Source organism: Pyricularia oryzae, chromosome 3, assembly GCF_000002495.2.
Source record: "Pyricularia oryzae 70-15 chromosome 3, whole genome shotgun sequence".
Lineage (NCBI taxonomy): Eukaryota > Fungi > Ascomycota > Sordariomycetes > Magnaporthales > Pyriculariaceae > Pyricularia > Pyricularia oryzae.
Genome location: NC_017849.1, coordinates 2,995,866 through 3,016,595, shown reverse-complemented (window position 1 = coordinate 3,016,595; position 20,730 = coordinate 2,995,866). Strand labels below are relative to the sequence as shown.

The window sequence follows — 20,730 nt, the reverse complement described above, 5'->3', positions numbered from 1 at the left end:
ACGTCAACCCTTTGTTTTATTTTATAAATATCTAGACGAATTTTTCACTTTAGAACTTGATTTTTGAAGATTCTTGCTCCAAACTTTCCAATGAAACAGTACACTGAAAATCAGCTTCTTGCTGCCATTTCTGACATAAGAAATGGCAAATCAGTTCACAAAACCTCGCAAAAATGGGGTATTCCTCGGAGTACCCTTCACGATCGTTTAAAGGGGGCCCAGTCAATTCAACAAGCGAAAAGATCTTGTCAAAGGCTTTCACAGGAGCAGGAGACCTATTTGGCAGATTGGGTACTTGCGCAGGCCGCGTTAGGCCTTCCGCCAACGCATCAAGAACTACGCTATTTTGCGGAACGAATTCTTCAGGCCGCCGGAGAAAGAAAAAGCCTTGGGAAACATTGGGTTAGCCGTTTTATAGCCCGATATCCAATTTTGAAAACCCAAAGACCCCGGCGAATAGAAAATGCCCGGGTTAATGGGGCTACAACCGAGGTAATTAAATCTTGGTGGTCCTATTTGAAAAATCCCGTTGTCGATACTATAAAACCGGCCAACCGTTGGAATATGGACGAAACAGGTATAATGGAAGGCAAAGGATCTAATTGCCTGGTGTTAGGGCGTAATAAAATCCGGCCATTACAGCGAAAAGAGCCTGGAACGCGGGGTTGGACGAGCATAATCGAATGTGTATCAGCTACGGGGGCTGTTATACCTCCCCTCGTTATATTTACGGGGAAAAACGTACAGCAACAATGGTTTCCAGCTGATTTAAGTCCTTTCGATACCTGGCAATTTCATGCAACCGAAAACGGGTGGACAAATCATGAAACAGGTATCGAATGGTTAAAAAAGGTGTTTATTCCGTATACCCAACCTTTAACCCCTGAAAAGCGGTTATTAGTTCTGGATGGCCATGGATCACATATAACGGACGAATTTATGCTTCTTTGCTTGCAAAACAATATTCAACTCCTATATTTACCCCCTCATTCGTCACACGTTCTTCAACCGTTGGATTTATCGGTTTTTGGGCCGTTAAAGGAAGCTTATCGACGTCACCTGGGATTTGTAAACCAGTTTTGCTGTTCAACGGTTGTTGGGAAACGAAACTTTCTACTTTGCTATCGAAAAGCCAGATCAAAAGCATTTATAGCAAAAACCATTCAATCTGGTTGGCGTACGACGGGGTTATGGCCGGTGAACTTGGCAAAACCACTTTTAAACCCTTTTTTGTTAGAAAATAGCAACGCCAACGTCGAAAAAGGTAAAAATAACGGCTTCCAAAGGGATAAAACACCGGAAAATCCAACCCAACAAATTAACGACCAGTCTTTACTTATTTGGAAAACCCCTAAAACGACCCGAGATATTCGACTTCAACTACAGGAAATTTCCCGGTCCGAAAAAAGTAACGCCACTTCACGGCTTTTGTTTGCAAAAGTCCAAAAAAGCTTCGAAACCAAGGATATCTTATTGGCTGAAGCTCAGCAAAAAATCAGTTTGTTAAACGCAAAATTGGAGGCGGTACGGCCGGTCAAAAGGAAAAGGGTGATTCCGGATCCCAACGAGCTTTTGGTCAGCAAAAAAAACGTTTATGAAGCACAGGAAAATAATAGGGACTGTTTAGAAGCTTTGAACGATGGAGAAGAGGTTAGCGAACCGGGAGAGCCTGACAATGATTGTATTATTGTGCGTTGATAGGTTTACATTTAAATCGGTTTATAAAAGGGGTATTTCGTCGTTACATTTTTCAAGGGGGCCGGACTTTAGGGGGGTCGGAGATGTGGAGCCCAACGTTAGTCTCTGGCCGCGTGCATCACCATCCTACGAACGGGAGGGTGTGTCTATGTGGCGCGTCCCTGATTGTTCATCTGGGTGAGGTATGGGCGGCACCAGGTGAGGCAGCCTGCCTTATCCCAGCGCACAACGGCCAGCATGGAGCAAATTGCTTGCGGTACTGTTTCGGCCCAGGCTAGCTGTCGGACGACATGGTGGGCCATTTTGTAACCCCCAATAAGCAATTGCACTGGATAGAGGTTTTTACACCGGTGGTTTTTGATAGGTCACAACTTGACCTATCAGTCTTCATCGGCACATTGACGGAGTTCGCAGCTCCTAAATTTACGGCCGTGTTAAGTAACCTCCACGGCCCCTCGGTCGGCCTCAAAATTCAACCCATCCAATACTGACGTACAACAAATACGTCCCAGCACTTATCACCATTACCAGAACTATTTATATTTTTTTACTGTTTTCCTGCCTTTAGAACGGGGACCCCTCGCTAGTGTGGCTTATCCAAACGACATTCGTCAATCTGTGGGCGGAGTCTCAAGTGCGACACAGGGTTCCCAGGGCCCAGAAAAAAGGCTTCCAGAGAACGATAGAAACCGACCAGAAATATTCATGATTCACAAAAGCCAAGACCGACCCCAAAAGCAGTCCCGCCCCTCCTCAATTTGTATAGTACAAATGCAAGATGCCGCCCGCATCCATACAAAACCACGCACCAGATCGAGCTCGGGCATGACGGTACCGTGGTGGATATCGTACTCAAGAGAATTGAAATATATCTGCACTGTTGGCTGTTTGCTGATTTCTTTGGAATGGTGTCATGGAAATTGGTACCTTGGCTGGGATTTACACTTGAGTTTTTATGGAATATTATTTGCCCTGGGGGTTGAAATTTGACAATGAAAGTAGTTGGTAAAGGGGTTGATGTGTTGTGCGAGTATTTACTGTTTCAAATGCCAGCGTAACTTGCAATCTCGAGTGCTACCTTGGTCTTGACGTGATCCTTTGCACCCTCCAATTGTAGCACTATATAATTACAGAGCGCTTATCAAGAGGTTAGTTCTATTATTGTCAGCCGCCTTAGGGACTTATTCATATATACAAATGACGAAAGCTTTTAACTTGCCTGCCTAGGTACTTAGGTACTTGGCTGCTTGTCAACTGTCCCACTGACCAGGATGGCTACTCGCCTGTCTCCTGGTCTGTCACCGTCTGTGCATTGACCTACCTTCTTCGGGGCAGTTCGCTAATTCGATGCGCAGAACATGATAACCTCAAGAGTATTCTTAAAGCAACGCCAATCAACTAAAATACAATCACGACGACCAAAGACTATCTCCGATCGTGCTTCATAATCGGCAGCATAGGCCACTCATCACTATCCGACCTCACAGACTCCACCGCATCGCCACCGTTGCCCGACCTCCCACTCCTCGACGCCCCCCGCATCCTCGACGACACGGAGAGCTCAATCTCGGAGGTGACGTGGACGTTATCCTTTGGCGGCGGCGTGGGCGCCGTGTCGGCCCTCCGCAGCGTCGACAGCTTGCTGCCGAGCCCGCGCTCCACGTCGTCGTCCTTGCGCTGGCGCCAGCCCTTGGGCACGAGGGTCTCGCGCATGTAGCGCCTCAGCGGGGTGGTGGTGCCAAAGATGATGAAGATGAACAGGCCCGGCGTGACGCCCGGCATGAAGAAGATCCAGTCGGCGCTGGCGCGCTCGGGCGACAGGTCGGGCTCGGCGGCGGCCAGGTCCGAGTTGGCGTTGGTGACGGCCATGATCTGGAACAGGGTGTTGGTGACCTCGAAGATGCTGAGCGCCACGAAGCCGATGGTGAAGCGGAGCATCAGCCAGCGGTCCCAGATGCCCTGCCGCTTCCGGCGGGGCGCGTTGCTGGTCACGGTCGTGGTGGTGCTGGCCTTGGGGTCGCGCGTGGCCGGCCGGTGGGCGCTGTCGAGTGTGGATTCGACCCCCGTGCCGGTGCCGGTGCCGTACGTGCCGGTGTTGCTGTCTTCTCCCCAGTGGAGGAACTTGCGTTTCGAGTTGACGTATCGGGTAAAGATGAGCAACATGAGCATGCAGCCGAATAGGAGACTCAGCATTACTGTTTTGGGTGGGGCTCCTTTGTTAGCGCACGGTTGCCTCGCCAAGCTTAGTTGGGCGTGATGACCTTGGGGAGGTTGCAAAAACTTGGGGAGGTTGCAAAAACTTACGGGGCAGGTCTGCGAGCAAAATGAAGACGACAAAGTTCTCCTGCACCTGAGGAATCCGAAGGAGAAGGATGGTGGTCAGGGGGAAAAGAACGGCAAAGATCTTGCCGCCACGGTTGATGATGTTGAAAAGATTCTTCCATTTCGAACGAGTGTTGGAGGATTGCGCAAGGTAGCCGGCCCTTGGAAAACGTCAACAAAACTGACAAGACCAACGAATTCCAGGACCTTTACTCACCAGAACATAACAGAAAGAGCCTCTACAGCATAACAGTAGTATTCTACGCAGATCCCGGTTCATGTCAGTTGCTCTGGTCGGAGGATCAAGGGTTGGGGACGGAACTCACGGATGTAATACAGGACCAAACTTAGTCCTACTGAGCCATTGGCAATGGCGATTTCGGGGTTTCCTGGGTGAAGCTTTCGGTTCTCAAACTGCTCCGCGACCAGAGCTCGATAGCGCAAGATGTCATGTGTCTGCTGGGCCAGAGACGCGAGGATGCTGAGCGTAGCAAAGTAGGCAAGCATGGCCACGTCTACAGTTCGTTGCCGTGATGGTTGTTAGTCTTTGTCGCAACAGGGGCGTTGTAGTCGGACAACCTACAGCTCGTCCTCTCCTGATGCGTCCACGTGAGCCAGATCATCATCATGCTGGCAATAAGGCAGATGCTGCAGTAGATCATGACGCCGGCCACCGTGCCCTCGGCGCCGGCCGGTACCTGGGATGCCATCGCGGGTGCTGGTGACCCCCAGTTTGCTGAGTGACACAAAGGGTGTTATTGCTTTTGGGCCATGGAGATCGACGTGTGATTTTGCTTCTTTGACGTTTCTTGCCGAATATGTTTATTGAAGTTTAAAAGACAAAAAAAGGAACAAAAAGGATGCTTCTTCAAAGATGGGTCTCGGTAGCAGTTGTTTTCGATGTACTGCGACCGTAGTTTTGAGATCGGCTTTGCTCGTGCGCAACTGTGGGACACCCGAGCCCTCTATCCCAAGGCTAAAAAACCCGAGCTTTCTCGGCTTGATCCGTACGGAGCACTGATGGGGTCGCTGGACAAAGTACGACGGTATGCTTGGTACGTGGTCGATTCCAGCTCATGGGAAAATGGATACTTGGGCTCGATCCGCAAGGGTCACCCCAGCGAGGAGGACGAATGCCTAGGACGACAAACAAACAGAGGCAAAGAGGCGCAATCAACTCAAAACATCCTCGAAAATTCTGCAAACAGGGCCGCGGCTCCAATCGTGAAGCTGCCGAGGCCATCTATTTATCTAATGACTGCACACTTTGCAATCATGCGGGTTCCTGTCGTCGCCTCGGCACACGGCTGCAAGGGGCAGGTAGGCACCAAGTCACACACACACAAACTCTTCAAGAGTCCAGCCACCAGCCACCATATCTCTATCCCAGGCTGCGTGTGATATGATATGTTTCTGTTGTGCATGTGCATGTGTGTTTGTGTGTGTGTGCTGTGTTGTGTGAGCGGGGGACCTGCAATAAAGTGACGGGTTCCATGGAATAAAGATTCGCTACCAGCGTGGTGCTCATCGGTCTGGGCAACGATAGCTTGTTAGCTCCCCATGCTAGGTTATAGCAACTTTACCTCTAAAGGTCATGGTGTTGAACTGTTTGGGTGAAGACTGTCCGGTTGGGAGACGTGGTGTGTGTGGAGAGTCTGTGCGCAAGCAGCATAAACCCGTCCCCCTGTTTTATCTCCTTCCTAATATAGATGCTAGCGCCAGCAATTGGGCGATTTTGCGTTGTATCCAAAAAACCTGCAATACGACAAACCCCTCAACCGTTGCGACTTGTGGGCAACAAGATGATTATTGTCTGCAACCACTCACACTCTTCTCTCGACACGTGGTTCGACGAAAAGCTTGCAAGCTTGCGAATGAAGTTATCAAGATGCAACCCCCTACAAAAGGACTTGATGCTCCGACAAGAGAAAATTACCAAATTACCATTGGAATACTTGCAGCAAGCAGCCCCATAGATTATGTACGTCGTACGGAGAAACCGCATCGACGCGTACTTGAACCCCTCGCAGGCTTTACTTTATACGGAAGTCACAGCCCGAAAACAAGGCCAGGCCACTCGCTTAACAATCTTGGTTACCTCCATTCAAAACCAAACCCCACTGAAGGAAGGTATCGCTGTGCCTACTGTACCAAAAGATTTATTCCTTGACCCTGAACGTACTAACTACCACTTTTACCTCTACGTACTATGGTAGAAACCTTTTGGGACTGAATCGGTGGGAGGACCACTCCAGGGGTCGATTGGTAAAGCCTGCGACGTGTTTCAAGCAGCATTGCGGGAGGCAAACGTGGTGTGATGATATCCACCTCGCCACCCACCCACTCACTACTCCCTACCCGACACGCTCGCATTTGGCGCATTCGGCGCTTGAATTATCACCCGAACTCGTCCCGATTATCTGCAGCTTCCACCACACGTGCAGTGGTAAATGTTCGATTGACAGTTCATGCAAAATCTTTGTCGGAAGTCGGAGCCGGTTTGGGATGTTTCCTCTTGGAGAAGTTGCTTTGTCAATCACGGCAACTCAATTTTGACAAGCAACGAAGGCAGGTCGATCAAGTAAGGGTATTCCAATATAATTAGTGGCATGATTACCAACAAATTACTACTTCTAGCATTATATCCATCATCAAGGCCATTATTGTCGTAATTAATCCTTCCCAAAACTGTGCCAGACAAGGAAATCTCGTAAAACCACCTCACCCATCAAAAACCCAACGCGACCTGGTAACCTATGCGACCATCGATGCGATCCAGGCCGCAGCAGTCTGGGCGTCAATCTGGTAGTTCTTGTGTGGGTCGTTGGGAATAATGCCACCCGTGCAAATGCTGTCGCCGTCGTGGCAGATGACCTTCCACTTGGAGGCTGGAATGTTGGCCAAGGTGCGTTTTTGGAACGGGTCGCCCAGGGTGAGGACTGCAAGGATTGAAAGAAAAGAGTTCAAGTTAGCTTTTTTTTTTGTTTCCCGCAAGGCCACAAGGGGGGTATTCGGCTTCAAAAGGCCAAACTCACCAGCAGAAACCTTGCTAGCGACATCCGCGGACAGGAGCCCTGCGGCCCGGTGGACGACCTGAGCGCCCTGGCTGTAGCCTGAGAGGACGATTTTGGTGTTCGGGCACTTTGATGCTGCCTGGATCGCATTGAAAATATTGTGTAAGCGACGATCTAACTTTTTTTTTCTCCTTTTTTTTTTCTCGGGTATCCTCCCGTCTCCTCTTTTACCCCGTCGCACCTGTAGTGGAAACATACCGTTGCTGCGTTGGCCGCCATGACCTTGCCCCCGTTGGGGTCTCCGCCCAGGAGGAAGCCCAAAATGTTGGCCGCGTACGTAACACCCTGGACCGCCAGCCTGTCGGTACCAACGATGCCGGCGAGGGCGTTGAAGATGAGCGGCCCGACCGCGGCAGGGTCGCCGACCTGAGGAAAAGTAAAATTGGTTGTCAGCGGGAGTCTGGGCAAAAAGTAACGGCGGGAGAAAAAAAAAAAGGCTAATGGATTTACATTTCCATCCTGCGTAGTTCCACGGGCGTAGATAACGGTTATGTCCCGGCAGGGCGTGCCGTCCGTCAGCTGGTTGTAGGTATCGCCCCCATATTGACGGGCTTCAAGGATGGCAGTGGGAGCCGCCACCACCGTCGACACGACGGCGGCAAGGGTGGCCAAGGTCACGGAAACCTTCATCTTTGGCGATTAAAGGGGGGGGGATTTGGTACTAAAATCGGACGACGACGAGCCCGAGGAACGGATCAGGTGGCAACACTTTAGGTCTGAGGAGCTGGCTTGATCGTGTACGCACGGCATCACAACTTTTCGGGATTCAGGGGAAGAAGCAAATGCGACGCTCTTATATATTCACCTCTCGTTCCCAACAAAACAGCATCCTGCGACGGGTGTAATACCACAACCGCTTCTACTTGCAAAAACAGGAAGCTCTCAAGGCCCGCAATGTTACGCTTGTTAATGCAGTGGCGCAGGACACGGCCAACGGCACCAAATTCCCCATCTTCGTGGCAGATCAAGCGAGACGGATCAATTAGCCAAGATATTCAATAGTCTGGCTTGTCTGGGTATTGATGGAGTCGAAAAAAAGGGGCTGAATCTGGGGACAACCCTGGCATGGGAGCATCGGCCCCAGTCATAGAACGAAGACTTATCACGTGGAGCACCGTCTGAGCGCCTACAAGCAATCGAGCACGGTCGCCATCCGTTCTTTAGTCTTTAGACTCGATCTGCTCCTTCTCGAACGCGTTAGGTCTTCGCGGAAGACGCGTCGAGATCTTCATGACGTTTTATTTTTAGTATTCAACTTTCCATCAGCTTTTGCAGCTTTGCTGCACCGTGGTAAAAAAAGTAAGTGGGTAAACTTCAGCTGGAATAGCTTCAGCTTTGGTTGCGATTGCTCTGATAAGCTGTCGCAAGGGGCGCTAAATTTCATAAAACAGCCGTGGCTTTGGGAGGGAGAGAGATAATGTTTATCCATTAATCATCACGTGACCATCTGCGCGAGTTCTGGACGTTCCCGGATCGACAGGCGAGCTCACGTCGCAATCGTTGGAGGATCAGCACTGGTTTGTGGGCAACTGTGGACAACATCACACCCAAACCGTCGACTTAGTACGAATGCTTGATATCTTATACTCATTGATCGACTGAACATGGGACAAGGCTTCGGAACCTTTATTTCTTTCTTTCTGTCTTCAAAGTAGAGCAATTTAAATCAAATGGCAGGCATCAAGCGCTTGCGACTCGTGGTTGTCGCAGCGGTCCTCTTGGTCGCGGTTTACTGGCTCGTGCGGGACGCTGATGACGACCAGATTCGGCCCGCCCCGCAGGCAGACCCCAACCCAAAATTGAATCACGGGAGCATCGGTGGCAGCAAGCACGTCGATGGTGACGCGTCATCCAACCATAACGGAGCTGGCAGAGGGGGAGCTCTGGCCAAGCCTCCACTCCAGGAACCTTCATCACCCATCGGCACGCCGCTGACCCCGACTCGGCTACCAGAGCTTCCAAACGCCCGAGTCGTCAAAGATGCACACACGCTGCCGTCTGCAGACGACTTTGTGTCGCACCTCTGGGCCGTCACCAATTTGCCCGGCCTCGGTTTGAGGGAGGCCAAGCAGACCTGCACTTGGAAGCCCGACGAAAAGGTCAACTTTCAATTCGACGATGCGGAGGACTGGGTCAAGGCCGATCGGCCAAATGCCGAAATCGAGGCTCGCAGGGCCGAGTGGCACGCCTTTGTCCGCGGGGGCATGATTCCCTACTCTGCGGTGGCAGACCGCTTCACCAACCGTCGAGGCCTGGTCATTCTGGCCGGCAACCAGGATACCGTCTCCCGCGTCGGCGTGATCCTGCGCGCCCTGCAAAAGTTGGGGAGCAAGGTCGCCATCGAAATACACTACTTTGGTGACGAGATGTCTGAGCATGACAGGATGAGCCTGTCGTCGGTCTGGCCCAGGATGTTCTTCAACGACCTGTCTGGGTCGCACAACATCATGACGCCCAAGAAAGACGGCCTCTACATCAACTACCAGCTCAAGACGGCAGCACTCGTCAACTCCCGGTTCGCCGAGCCCCTTCTCCTCGACTCCGACAACATCCCACTGATTGACCCGGATACGCTCTACGACTCCGAGGTCTACCGTGAGTATGGGACAGTGTTCTGGCCCGACATTGCTCGAACCTGGCCCCAGAACCCAGCCTGGGCCATCACAAACACCAACTGCCGGATGGACGAGTATGAGCAGGAGAGCGGGCAGCTGCTGGTCGACAAGACGCGCTTCTGGTACCATCTGCAGCTGGCGGCGTGGTGGAACAACCAGCACGGCGACTACTACAACAAGTTCCTGCTGGGCGACAAGGACATGTTCCGCTTCGCGTGGCATGCCCTCAAGACCGAGTACGGGAGGCCCAAGAAGTGGCTCGCCAGCGTGGGCACGGAGAACGACGGCTTCTACTGCGGGCACTCATTCGCCCAACACCACCCCGACGACCACAGGGTTGCTTTCCTGCACGGCGGTCTGGTCAAGACGGTGAGCCTCGAGGTGATGCGCTGGAACAAGGAAGTCAAGGGCGGTTATTTCCGGCACTACAAGCGTGCGCCGTCGGACGAGGATCCCTCGGTCAACGTCCACGTCGGCATCAAGTTCGACTCGGCCACGTACAAGCCCAACCACCTGCCCGACTTTCATCCAGCAATGTGCACAGACTTGTACGATGTGAAGGCGCGGGATTTCAACGAGCTGGTGCCAATGTGGGAAAAAACAATGGACGAGATTCGTGGGTACTGGCAATTGGTTCCCGATAAGGCCCAGAGTGGAAACGGCTTTGGGGGGACTGACTAGGTAATCCTGGTGGTCATCAGTGGGTTCAGTCACGGCTACTCCTGGCTGGAGATGGGTGGATGGGTGGTGGGTGGGTGCCAAATAGTGACCCCACATCGCCAAAATAGCAAAGCAAAAACATACAACACCGAGGATTCCCCAGTGGTCACCCACCTGAGTACTAGTTCGGCCCTCACTGGTTTGACTAGGGGAGAGCGGACGGGATCCCGTATATTCCAGTGGGTATGGTCGTATGTGATTGTTTTCCACAGGTCGCGAGTACAACTTCTACAACGTATACAAAGTAGATGGCTTGACAGGAGGTTTACAGTGTCATCCCCTGTACATCAAGACTACAAAAACGCCCTTTTGTACGAATATCGGAATCTGCAACATTTCATGTGATGCGGGCGAGGTAGACTTGTTTTTCAAATGTGTATCGAAACATGGCGCAGGATCTGGGAATCTCAAGTCGCGGTTCCGGGGATCCAGCGCATAGGCTGAGCATATCCTGCTAAAGTCTCACCATGTTTTACGGAAGAAACATCAAAATGACTATGGTTTTTTTTCTTTAATATTACAAACTAAACCAACTCTAAAAAGTTGCCGAAGCTACACTCAACTCGTATTTGCGCGTTTATTTGGGCGTCTGGACCGGTTGGCATCCAGGCTTGAACCCCGCCTCCGAGATGTTTCAGAAACAAAACGTGTAGCGATTGGCGCTCTGGTCGTACACGTAGCTGAGACTGGCTTTGTCCGCTACTGTGGCCTATTGTAGAAGAGGATCACAGTCAGCTCAGGCGCCCGAAAGGAACATAGCCGCTCTAACTACTTGATTCGGGACACCCCATGGTGTAATGCATAAGTTTACGGAAGAGGACTACAAGGGATGAGAACGTTTTTTGGCATACTTTTTGTAGTTTGGATGGCCTGTTGTTGAACACAAGGTCGAGAAGTGAATACCCAGAGGATTAAGCGAGAGGAAGGAGTTTGTAGTTCAGTCATCGATTCGTCGAGTTGTCGCTGGAATGAAGATGGAGAGATTTGTGGAAAACACTTTTCTGTGGGGAAATTTGTTGTAGTACTTTTTGAAATTGCAATTCAAAGTTGTTCATTTATAAAGATTTTGTTCATTTTCGGGCTGCAGAATATGACGAGAAGACGGCTTGGTGATGTATCGCAAATCTTTCTTCTTTCTTTACCCTTGCGTTTAAATCTTCGAATTCAATCGCCCTGCGCTGCAGCCTTATCTCTTGGGATTCGTTTCCGTAACACGCAATAGTCGGAGAGCAACAAGGAACTGGACGTACTAAACAAACCATGGAATACATTAGGATTGCTGATAGACTTCTCGTAGATCAATCTACCAAGAAAACGTTGTTACGGGTAAAGATTGCACATTGTTGTCTGTTCTTATAACTATGTAAAGTTGAGCTTGTGAACGTCATTTCGTCATATACCCGCATCCCTGGGCATTATGTGAAGCTGCGTGCTGGGGATTATTTGAATAATTTAATCTTGTTGAGCTGCCGGCATATTCCTTCTCTTAGGCGTCGGCACGTGGGGCTGGTCCCCTCGTCCTTCGCGGCAGCGGCCCAACCTTCCGGTCTTAACCCCCGGGCGCTGCGGGTTATTCTTTTCAAACGGTGATCTTCTCAGATTCCTGGCAAACGAAGCTGGCATCCCCTACAAGTGAGGCTGTAGGCTGACCCAAGGGAATGCTTGGCGTTTTCCCTGGTTTGTTAAACCTTGATACCCAAGGAGTTTCTTCATAATACCCTGTAATAAGATTTCTAGGCACCGGAGCTTTACTTTGGTAATATACGTGGTGTGTTTTCGACGGGTCTTCGTGGGTCAAATATAGACTTTTGAGGTTCGCTATAAGGGTTGGGTCCCATTTGTAAATACCATAAACAAAGAACCTCCCAATAGGGGCACGTTGTCTCATCTTGGTGGTGAGGCTTGCTCTGTCGCACCCCCACCTTTGCTTTTCGCGCAAAATCGGCCCCGGAGGTTGAATGCTAGGCTTTGCATCGCGGTGAATAAATCTCTCTTCGGTGAACGAAGCATACCAAATCAAGTCACCATCCGCGGGAAGCGTGTCTCCAGCAAAACCCCAGTTTGGCAGGCATGTCAAAGAAATAAAGACCGGCAGAAGATAGCGATTGAGCATTTTGACTAGCAGGTAACAAAGTAGAACGTGTAGGAGAGTATCAAAGGGAAAAAAACCAGATGTAATTAAATAAGTAATAAAAGCGTGATGGCTAAAACGTGAGAGAAAAGGTAATATTGTGGATAATTAGATCTTTTATGTTTGAAGGGAGTTGGGGACGTGCAGGGCTATACTAAATAATTTATATGAAAAGGTATTATTTTTCTTTTACTAATATAGAAAAGAACTCGACATAATAAAGGTCATAAATATTACTTTATTAAATAGAAGATATTATATTTCATTATTATATATATACGTAATTACTTTTAATTTAATTTAATTTGATTATTCGCGAGAAAATAATTATTATAAAAAAGCGGCTTAATGTTACGACCAGACAGTTGGGCCGGTACCAGAGAGGCCAGGTGGGGTCACACCCCCCCTAACGACACTCGCCCAAAAAAAATACCGACCGGCAAAATAACGATTACCTAAGGGTAAAGCCACGAAATTTTACGTAACCTCACGTAACGGCCAAGGGAATGGATCTTTATAATTTGTAAAATCTTAGTTGAAAATCATAGATCAAACAAATTAAAAAAAATTATACTTAAAATATAATTTATATAAAACACGTTTATTATTATATAAATAAATTCGATTTTAAAATTGTTTAATAGCAATTAAATTTTAATTAACCTTAATATTTATTTAAAAACAATTATAATTTCACCCCCAATTATTAAAAACCCCAATTACCTAAATAAACGTTTAATTGTTTTAACCCACTATATTTTACTATAAAAACAAATTATCCGATATTTTAATTGTAATATTTTAATTGTTCCTATTTAATATTTTGCTTTAAAATATACCGAGCAATATTACCGACAATATGTTTTTTTTAATTTTTAAAAACAATATTTACAATACCCCGGTTATAAATAGCAAAACGGCCCAAAAAACCCCTGTTCGGCCCAAAGACGATAACGATAATAATAACGAGGAAAACCAATTTCGCAAACAGGTTATTTAAATTAACTAGGAGTTCCACGAATAAATATTCCGCGCAACCCAATTCCAAAAAAAATTTCGGGCTTTTCGAACCAATATTAACGTTATTTTAACCTTTTTTAATGGGCGCGAAAAATTTAAATTTAACCTCCCAATTATATTTAATAATATATTAGATAATTCAAAGGGTATTTTATATAAATATATATTTACCAAATATTCCATTTGGAAATTTTCCGCAATAAGACGGAAAAAATAATGTACGCGGCCACGTTTTTCCGAAAAGAAACCTTATTTTAATTCGAATATTTGTTGCAGGAATAATTTAATATACCCCCCGAAAAACGACGCCAAAAAATCACCGACATTTTTTTAATTTTCGCAGGGTATAAACGCATTTTCCGTTCTTTATTCCAAAAATCCGATACAAAACGATAAACCGAACGAAATTTGACCAACCTGCGACAAACCAAATTAACCTCCGTTTATATAACCGAATTTAAAAAATTAATAATAAGGCTGGATATAATCGAAAAAACCAAAATTTTCCAATTTTATTAAAAATTAAAGTTAAAAATAAAAAACGAAATATCCAAATTCGACCGACCCGAGGATTTTTTCGAATACGTCGAATTTGTTATTAAATTTAATAACCGGATTTACGAACGTCGACAGGAAAAATAAAGCGGATAGCGAATATTTTTTACCTCGATTCGATAAACCAATACGGGACGCAAATACCAACATTTTTAACCCATATATTATAAAAATAATAATGGATGGTAATAGCCCCGTTATATAACGCCCCAAATTTGTAATATAATTTATAATATTTATAATAAACCTATGGATTTTAATATTATATAATATAAAAAGCCCCGTAAAAATCCCAAAAGCGGCAAATGTTTTAAATGCGATAAAATAGGGTATATCGCCAGAAATTACCCGAAAAACCAGGAAAATATCCCTGATTTTAGGGGCAAAACCGAAAAACCACGAGGATTTAATACCACCAATTACCAGCAATTATAACCTAATTAATATAACGCGATAAATTGGACCACCTATTATAATAATAATTATATAATATATAATAATTCCAAAATCGACGCAGGTTAATATTTATAAAAACCCCGAAATATTCGAACCCTAATAATAGGAAACCGAATATTTTTAGGGATAAGGCAACCAGTAAATTTATACCGACGGGAAACCCAATTACCCGAATTTACAAATTCGAACGTTTCCGGAAAATCGGATAAGGAATTTTTGGAACAAACCCACCACGTTAAAATAACCAATTAATTTTTAATATAAAAATTAAACGAAAATTCGGAGAAAAAATCCAACGAGGAAAAAATTATATTTTCGAACTAATATAACGCAATAAAAAAAAACAACTTTTATACATACGAAAAAAACATATTAATTTATACCGAAACGACCAATTAATATAATTTCCCGGATTGCTATTTTAGGCACAAATCCGGCATTTTATAGGACCAATTAATATAATTTTTAAAAATTACCCGATTTTGGACACCAAATACCTTTAATACGCAAAAATCTTTTGGGCAAAATATTTCCGAAACAATTGTAAATTCCATTTAAATAGGAAAATAATCCATAATTTTTTCCCACGACGATGCAAAATAACAAATATTTACAAAATATATATTATAACCGATTTACCAAATTGGGAAATTAAAATAAGATTTAATATTAAACCAATTGCAATTTTTACGCCTAACGATAATTATTTTATAACGTATTGCAACCAAAAACAATTTTTATAATACAAATGCACCCGAAACGTATATAAAATATATATATTAGCTAAAACCCAAACCTGGTACAAATAAAAATTACGGCAACCAGGATTTGCACCAATAACCAAAATTATATGGAACCCCAATATATAAAATAACAAGGAAACCACAAACGTACGCAAAATATCCGTACCAGCAAAACACCCATTTAACCTAATCGAAATAAAAAATAACCGCATACCCAAAAATAAAAAAAATAAAGATCCACGACGCAAATTTAACAAATTAAAAAATTAGGATAATTAAATAATATAGGGCACCGAACGGCGATAATAGGAACGGAATAAAAAACCCTAAACATTATATAAAATATTATAGCAATATATAAATATATATTTTTCGATATACGATTCGATAATAAATTTATATAAGCATTGTTCGACAGTGGAGCACAAAATAATTATATTTTACCAAAGGTTATAACGAAACGACGGATATTTTGGCAGCAAAAAAGGAATTATACCAATTGCAAACCGTGGAAAAAAAGGTAATTTTATACGGGAACGGTATTATCGAAATAAAAACCGTATATTTTTGGATGGAAAATTATAAACGAGAAAACAAATTATTTTAAATATTACGGAGATAGGGGACAAAAACGTAATATTAAAAATTCCTTGGTTTAAAAAAAATAACCCCCGGATAAATTGGATAACCGCCCAAATCCAATGGAAAAAACCGTTAATTTTTAAAAGAAAATCCGAAAAACGGATTTTACGTAATAAATGTAAAATATAGGAGCAAAATTAATAAAAAATTGTAACGTTATTAAAAAAAAACAAACCACGCCTGGAATTAATATCGGAAGAATCGCGATTATTTATAAGCGAAAAACGATCGAATTTTATTATATTAATTAATAATATCCCGGCCGAATATCGGATATATAAACGACTATTTAGCCCAAAATTCGAAACAGGATTACCCGAATATAATCCGTTCGACCACGAAATACTATTAAAAAAAGAAACGCAGCCCAAATTTTATAAAATATACGGTTTAAATCCAATATAAATGGAGGTATTAAATAAATATTTCGCAAAAATTTTTAAAAAAAGTTATATTAAATTATTAATATTACCAGCAAAATACCCAATTTTTTTCGTATTAAAAAAAAACGGAAAATTATAATTATACGTGGATTACAAACAATTAAACGATATTATTATAAAAAATTGCTACCCATTTCCATTAATAGGAAAATTCCGAAATATATTTTATTAAATATAATAATTTATAATATTAAATTTTAAAAAAATATATAATTTAATCCGTATAAAGGAAGGCGAAAAGTGGAAAACACCGTTTCGCACCCGACGAGAATATTATAAATACCTAATAATATCTTTCGGTTTTACCAACGCCCCAACAACCTTCCAAATTATAATTAACCACGTTTTTAGGGAATGCCTAAATATTTTCGTCGTTATTTACCTGGATAATATTTTTGTTTTTTCCAAAACGTTGGAAAAATATAAATAATATATTTATACCGTTTTACAAAAATTACAAAACGTTAAATTTTTAATTAAACCAGGGAAATGTTTTTTTATAGCAAACAAATTAATTTCCTAAAATATATTATTACCCCTGGAAAAATTAGGATGGAAAAATCGAAAATCCAAATAATAAAAAAATGGTTTTAACCGCAAAACGTAAAAGACGTTCGAACATTTTTCGGATTTGTAAATTTTTATAAAAGATTTATTAAAGGATACGGCGCGATTGCAACCCTATTAACCAATATAATTAAAAAAGATTTAAAATTCCAGTGGACGGAATAAATATAATAGACTTTTAAATAATTACGAAACGTAATAATTAAAAAACCAATTTTTAAAATATTAGACCCAACGAAACTTTTCGAAATCGAAACCGACACATTGGATTATACAATCGGAGGATAATTTAATTAGCGAAACGAAAAAAGACGGTTGCATTTTTGCGTTTTTTTTACAAAAATTATATAAATTAGAATTTAATTACCAAATTTACGATAAAAAATTTATAGCCATTATTCGAATATTTGAAAAATGGAAGCCACAATTATCCGGAATTAAATACGAAATATTAATTTATACGGACCACAAAAACCTAATTTATTTTACCATTAATAAAATATTAAACAAACGGTAAATTAAATGGTTAAAATTCCTGTTAAAATTCCATTTTAGGATTATTTACCGAAAAAGGACGGAAAACGGCAGGGCCGACGCCTTTAACCGAAAACCAAATTACGAAAATATAATACCAGAAGAAATACGGGTTATTTTTACTATAAACGGAAACGGAAACTTTTTATTAGTATACCGGAGCTTTATAATAATAAATACGGTAATTATACCAGAAAAAATACGGAAAATCCACGAAAGCAAAATTTACGGATACCAAGGAACTTCCAAAATATGGAAGCGGCTAAAATAATATTATAATTTTAAAGGAACGCGATAAAAAGTACGAAAAATTATTAAGGATTGCGAATTTTGTACCAAAGGTAAATCCGCAAAATATAGGCCTTACGGATTTTTATAACTTTTACTAGCCCCCAGCAAGGTATGGCAAATTATTATAATGGATTTTATCGTTAAATTACCTTTTTCAGAAAAATTATTTATTAAAACCTAATATAATAGCATATTGGTTATAATGGACAAATTTACCAAATACGCCTATTTCCTACCATATAAAAAAAGCAGCAACGCCGAAAAAATCGCCTATATATTCCTACGAATAATTATTAGCAATTACGGATTTCCAAAAAATATTATTACAAATAAAAACAAATTTTTTATATTAAGATTTTGGAAATTCCTAATGGAATAATTAAAAATAAACCACAAATTATCCACAATATTCCATTTATAAACGGACGGATAAATAAAACAAACTAACCAAATATTGGAATAATATTTAAAATGTTATATAAATTATAAATAAGATAATTGGGTACGGCTATTATTTATAATATAATTTATTTATAATAGTTTAAAAAACGAAAATACCAAAACAACCCCGTTTTACGCCAATTATAAATTTAACTTTATAACGTACGGAAAATTAAAAATTACGATTACGGTACCGCGAACCTATAAATAGACGAGCGAATTACGACAATTATATAAAAAATTCCAACAAAAATTAGAATTTGTACGAAAAAAAATAATAAAATACGCCAATTAATATCGGATAAAGGGACCATTTTTTAAAAAAGGAAATAACGTTTATTTTATTCGACGCAATATTAAAATATAACGACCCAATAGCAAATTTAATTTTAAAAAAATTGGACCTTTTAAAATTAATAAAAAAATCAGCAATACCAATTATAAATTATTATTACCAGATACTATAAGAATTTACCCCATATTTTACGTATTATTACTGGAACCGGCATTATACGGTATTAGTATATAAAAAACGATCGAAATCGACGCAAAACAAATTTATAACGTTAAATAAATATTCGACTATAAACAAAACCATGGCAAAATAAAATATTTTGTTAAATAGAAAAATTATGGGTATAAAAGAAATATTTGGGAACCTTTTAACCATTTTTAAAATTACCAGAAACCGTTCCGCTAATATTATTAGGAATTAGATTTGCGAGCAAATTAGTTAAAAAAAAGAGGACAATTTAAGAAAATATTACCTATTATTTCCAAAAATTAAAGCCCGACCAGGATTCGAAATTATATTATTAGACGAATTTATAAAAAAATAATTAGTATGCAATATAAAATAAAAATACCAGAAAAACAACGTATTAACGGAATATTGCGCAAAAATATTTATTTTATTTAATAACGAAGGATTTAAAAAATCTATTGGGAAAATCGAATTTCAAACAAAATTGGAATCCGGAAAAAACAATTTCAAAGATATTTTAGGCAAAATTTCGGTTAATTGTCGACGTTTTTTTTATTCCGCCTTTTTACGTTCCACCCGATCCAATTCCTCTAAATTATTAATTCCGCGAAATATAATTCGCATTATTTTTTTAAACCATAATTTTTTTTATTTCCGCAAACGAAATAATTTTAATTATTTTTCCTAAATTTTTTGCTGCTCCGCCAAAATATCTTTTTCCAAAATTTCGATTTCCGTATTTAATTTCGAATATTGCCGACCGATATTACGCAATTGGTGTCACGGGCTGGCAGGGCGGACAGGTAGGTGCGGGCGATCAGGTAACAGGACAGAGTATATTGGCTATCTAGTCTTCCAGGTACGGGGTAGCAGGTGGTTGTTGACGAAGACGTAGCTCGAGGAGCTACATATCGGAGACTGCAGAGATTTCGCGTAGATATACGCGCGCGAGGCGCTCGGCCCTCGCGCCTTCACGTGACAGGGGTCATGACTAAGCGACAGCCCAGTGGCTGTCCTTCAGGTCTGTGACAGTATTCCCCCCTTCCAGGCCGAGCTCCGTCACGGCCGGGGCCCGGGCTTATGGGGGTATCGACGGTGGAAATTCTTTACCAATTGAGCAGCGTTTTCCAGGTAATCGGCAGGTTCAGTCGTGGGTTCGCTATATCCAGCCCAACGGACGATATATTTCAGCCGGCGGCCTCCTCGGCCGCGGGTTTCCCAAAAGGAGTCGAGGATCTCTTCGACTTCGTATTCTCTCTCACCTTCCACTTCCAAATGGGGTGGCGGTGCAGGTTGTTGGCCCGGCAGGGGCTCAACGTCAGCAGGTTTTAGTCGGTTTATATTGAAAACAGGGTGTACTCTCATAGACGACGGCAGGTCCAAACGGTAGGCGTACGGGCTAATCACTTCAGAAATTCGGAAGGGTCCCAAGTTCTTCCAATCCAGTTTCTTCTGCGGGCGGGCGGTCTGGATGTTCCGTGCGTCTAACCATACATATTGGCCGACGGTAAGCCGGCGGGCCGGGGTACGGTGTCGGTTCGCCTGTTCTTCGTAACGGGCTTGGGCGGCGGTCATTTCGGCGCGGGCTTGTTCCAGAATGGCTTCCATTCGGGCGGCTAGCTTTTCGGCATCCCGCTGGGCGGGCAAAGGCTGGTTCAGGGGTACCGGCTCGAATCCCATGCGGGGATGGAATCCGTAAGTCGCGTAAAACGGGGAGGTTCCGGTGGTCTCGGACTTGTGGGAGTTGGCTGTGAATTCGGCGAGGGGAAGCCAACTTTCCCAATCATCTTGCAGGTAGGCCACATAAGCTCTCAAATATTGTTCCAGGGACGCGTTAAAACGCTCGGTCTGTCCGTCAGTCTCGGGGTGGTGAGCAGTGGATAGCAGGCTGTCGATTTTCAAACGGGTTGTCAGGTGTTTCCAAAACTTCGACACGAATTGGGTGCCTCTATCCGAAACTATCGTCAGGGGCAACCCGTGTAGTTTCCATACGT

At 43.1% G+C, this 20,730-nt stretch overlaps 4 protein-coding genes and 1 non-coding gene across 5 annotated transcripts; 1 reads left to right on the top strand and 4 right to left on the bottom strand.

The window, feature by feature from the left end:
- Window positions 1-2,973: 2,973 nt before the first annotated feature.
- MGG_05800 (uncharacterized protein) lies at window positions 2,974-5,851 on the bottom strand. Its single transcript, XM_003712066.1, has 5 exons — window positions 4,604-5,851; window positions 4,347-4,535; window positions 4,238-4,280; window positions 4,003-4,181; window positions 2,974-3,893 (listed from the first exon to the last, which is right to left on the bottom strand). The coding sequence occupies exons 1-5, from the start codon at window positions 4,728-4,730 to the stop codon at window positions 3,124-3,126; spliced, it is 1,308 nt and encodes a 435-aa protein (XP_003712114.1). The 5' UTR covers window positions 4,731-5,851; the 3' UTR covers window positions 2,974-3,123.
- A 754-nt stretch (window positions 5,852-6,605) lies between these two features.
- MGG_05798 (uncharacterized protein) lies at window positions 6,606-7,887 on the bottom strand. The gene is made up of 4 exons (XM_003712065.1): window positions 7,545-7,887; window positions 7,293-7,460; window positions 7,056-7,173; window positions 6,606-6,959 (listed from the first exon to the last, which is right to left on the bottom strand). The coding sequence occupies exons 1-4, from the start codon at window positions 7,722-7,724 to the stop codon at window positions 6,775-6,777; spliced, it is 651 nt and encodes a 216-aa protein (XP_003712113.1). The 5' UTR covers window positions 7,725-7,887; the 3' UTR covers window positions 6,606-6,774.
- A 716-nt stretch (window positions 7,888-8,603) lies between these two features.
- MGG_05797 (uncharacterized protein) lies at window positions 8,604-10,631 on the top strand. Its single transcript, XM_003712064.1, has one exon. It carries the CDS (start codon window positions 8,765-8,767, stop codon window positions 10,388-10,390), a length of 1,626 nt encoding a protein of 541 aa, XP_003712112.1. The 5' UTR covers window positions 8,604-8,764; the 3' UTR covers window positions 10,391-10,631.
- On the bottom strand, window positions 10,507-10,622 carry MGG_20337. The gene has a single exon (XR_001729792.1). It is a non-coding gene; the product is annotated as a 5S ribosomal RNA (ribosomal RNA).
- Window positions 10,632-11,881: 1,250 nt separating the features above from the next.
- MGG_16775 (uncharacterized protein) lies at window positions 11,882-12,542 on the bottom strand (the record flags this gene model as incomplete). The annotated part of the gene is made up of 2 exons (XM_003712063.1): window positions 11,882-12,032; window positions 12,352-12,542. The coding sequence occupies 2 exons, from the start codon at window positions 12,540-12,542 to the stop codon at window positions 11,882-11,884; spliced, it is 342 nt and encodes a 113-aa protein (XP_003712111.1).
- Window positions 12,543-20,730: the final 8,188 nt, after the last annotated feature.

What these genes read in the sequence shown, in the direction of transcription:
- MGG_05800 (XM_003712066.1), bottom strand. Translation starts at nt 4,730, where the DNA reads ATGGCATCCCAGGTACCGGCCGGCGCCGAGGGCACGGTGGCCGGCGTC. An exon ending in GCTCTTTCTGTTATGTTCTG is followed by an intron (nt 4,182 to 4,237) that starts GTGAGTAAAGGT and finishes ACGTTTTCCAAG; the next exon opens with GGCCGGCTACCTTGCGCAAT. An exon ending in TTTGCTCGCAGACCTGCCCC is followed by an intron (nt 3,894 to 4,002) that starts GTAAGTTTTTGC and finishes CACCCAAAACAG; the next exon opens with TAATGCTGAGTCTCCTATTC.
- MGG_05798 (XM_003712065.1), bottom strand. Translation starts at nt 7,724, where the DNA reads ATGAAGGTTTCCGTGACCTTGGCCACCCTTGCCGCCGTCGTGTCGACG. An exon ending in TGGCGGCCAACGCAGCAACG is followed by an intron (nt 7,174 to 7,292) that starts GTATGTTTCCAC and finishes AATGCGATCCAG; the next exon opens with GCAGCATCAAAGTGCCCGAA. An exon ending in CGCTAGCAAGGTTTCTGCTG is followed by an intron (nt 6,960 to 7,055) that starts GTGAGTTTGGCC and finishes CAATCCTTGCAG; the next exon opens with TCCTCACCCTGGGCGACCCG.
- MGG_05797 (XM_003712064.1), top strand. Translation starts at nt 8,765, where the DNA reads ATGGCAGGCATCAAGCGCTTGCGACTCGTGGTTGTCGCAGCGGTCCTC.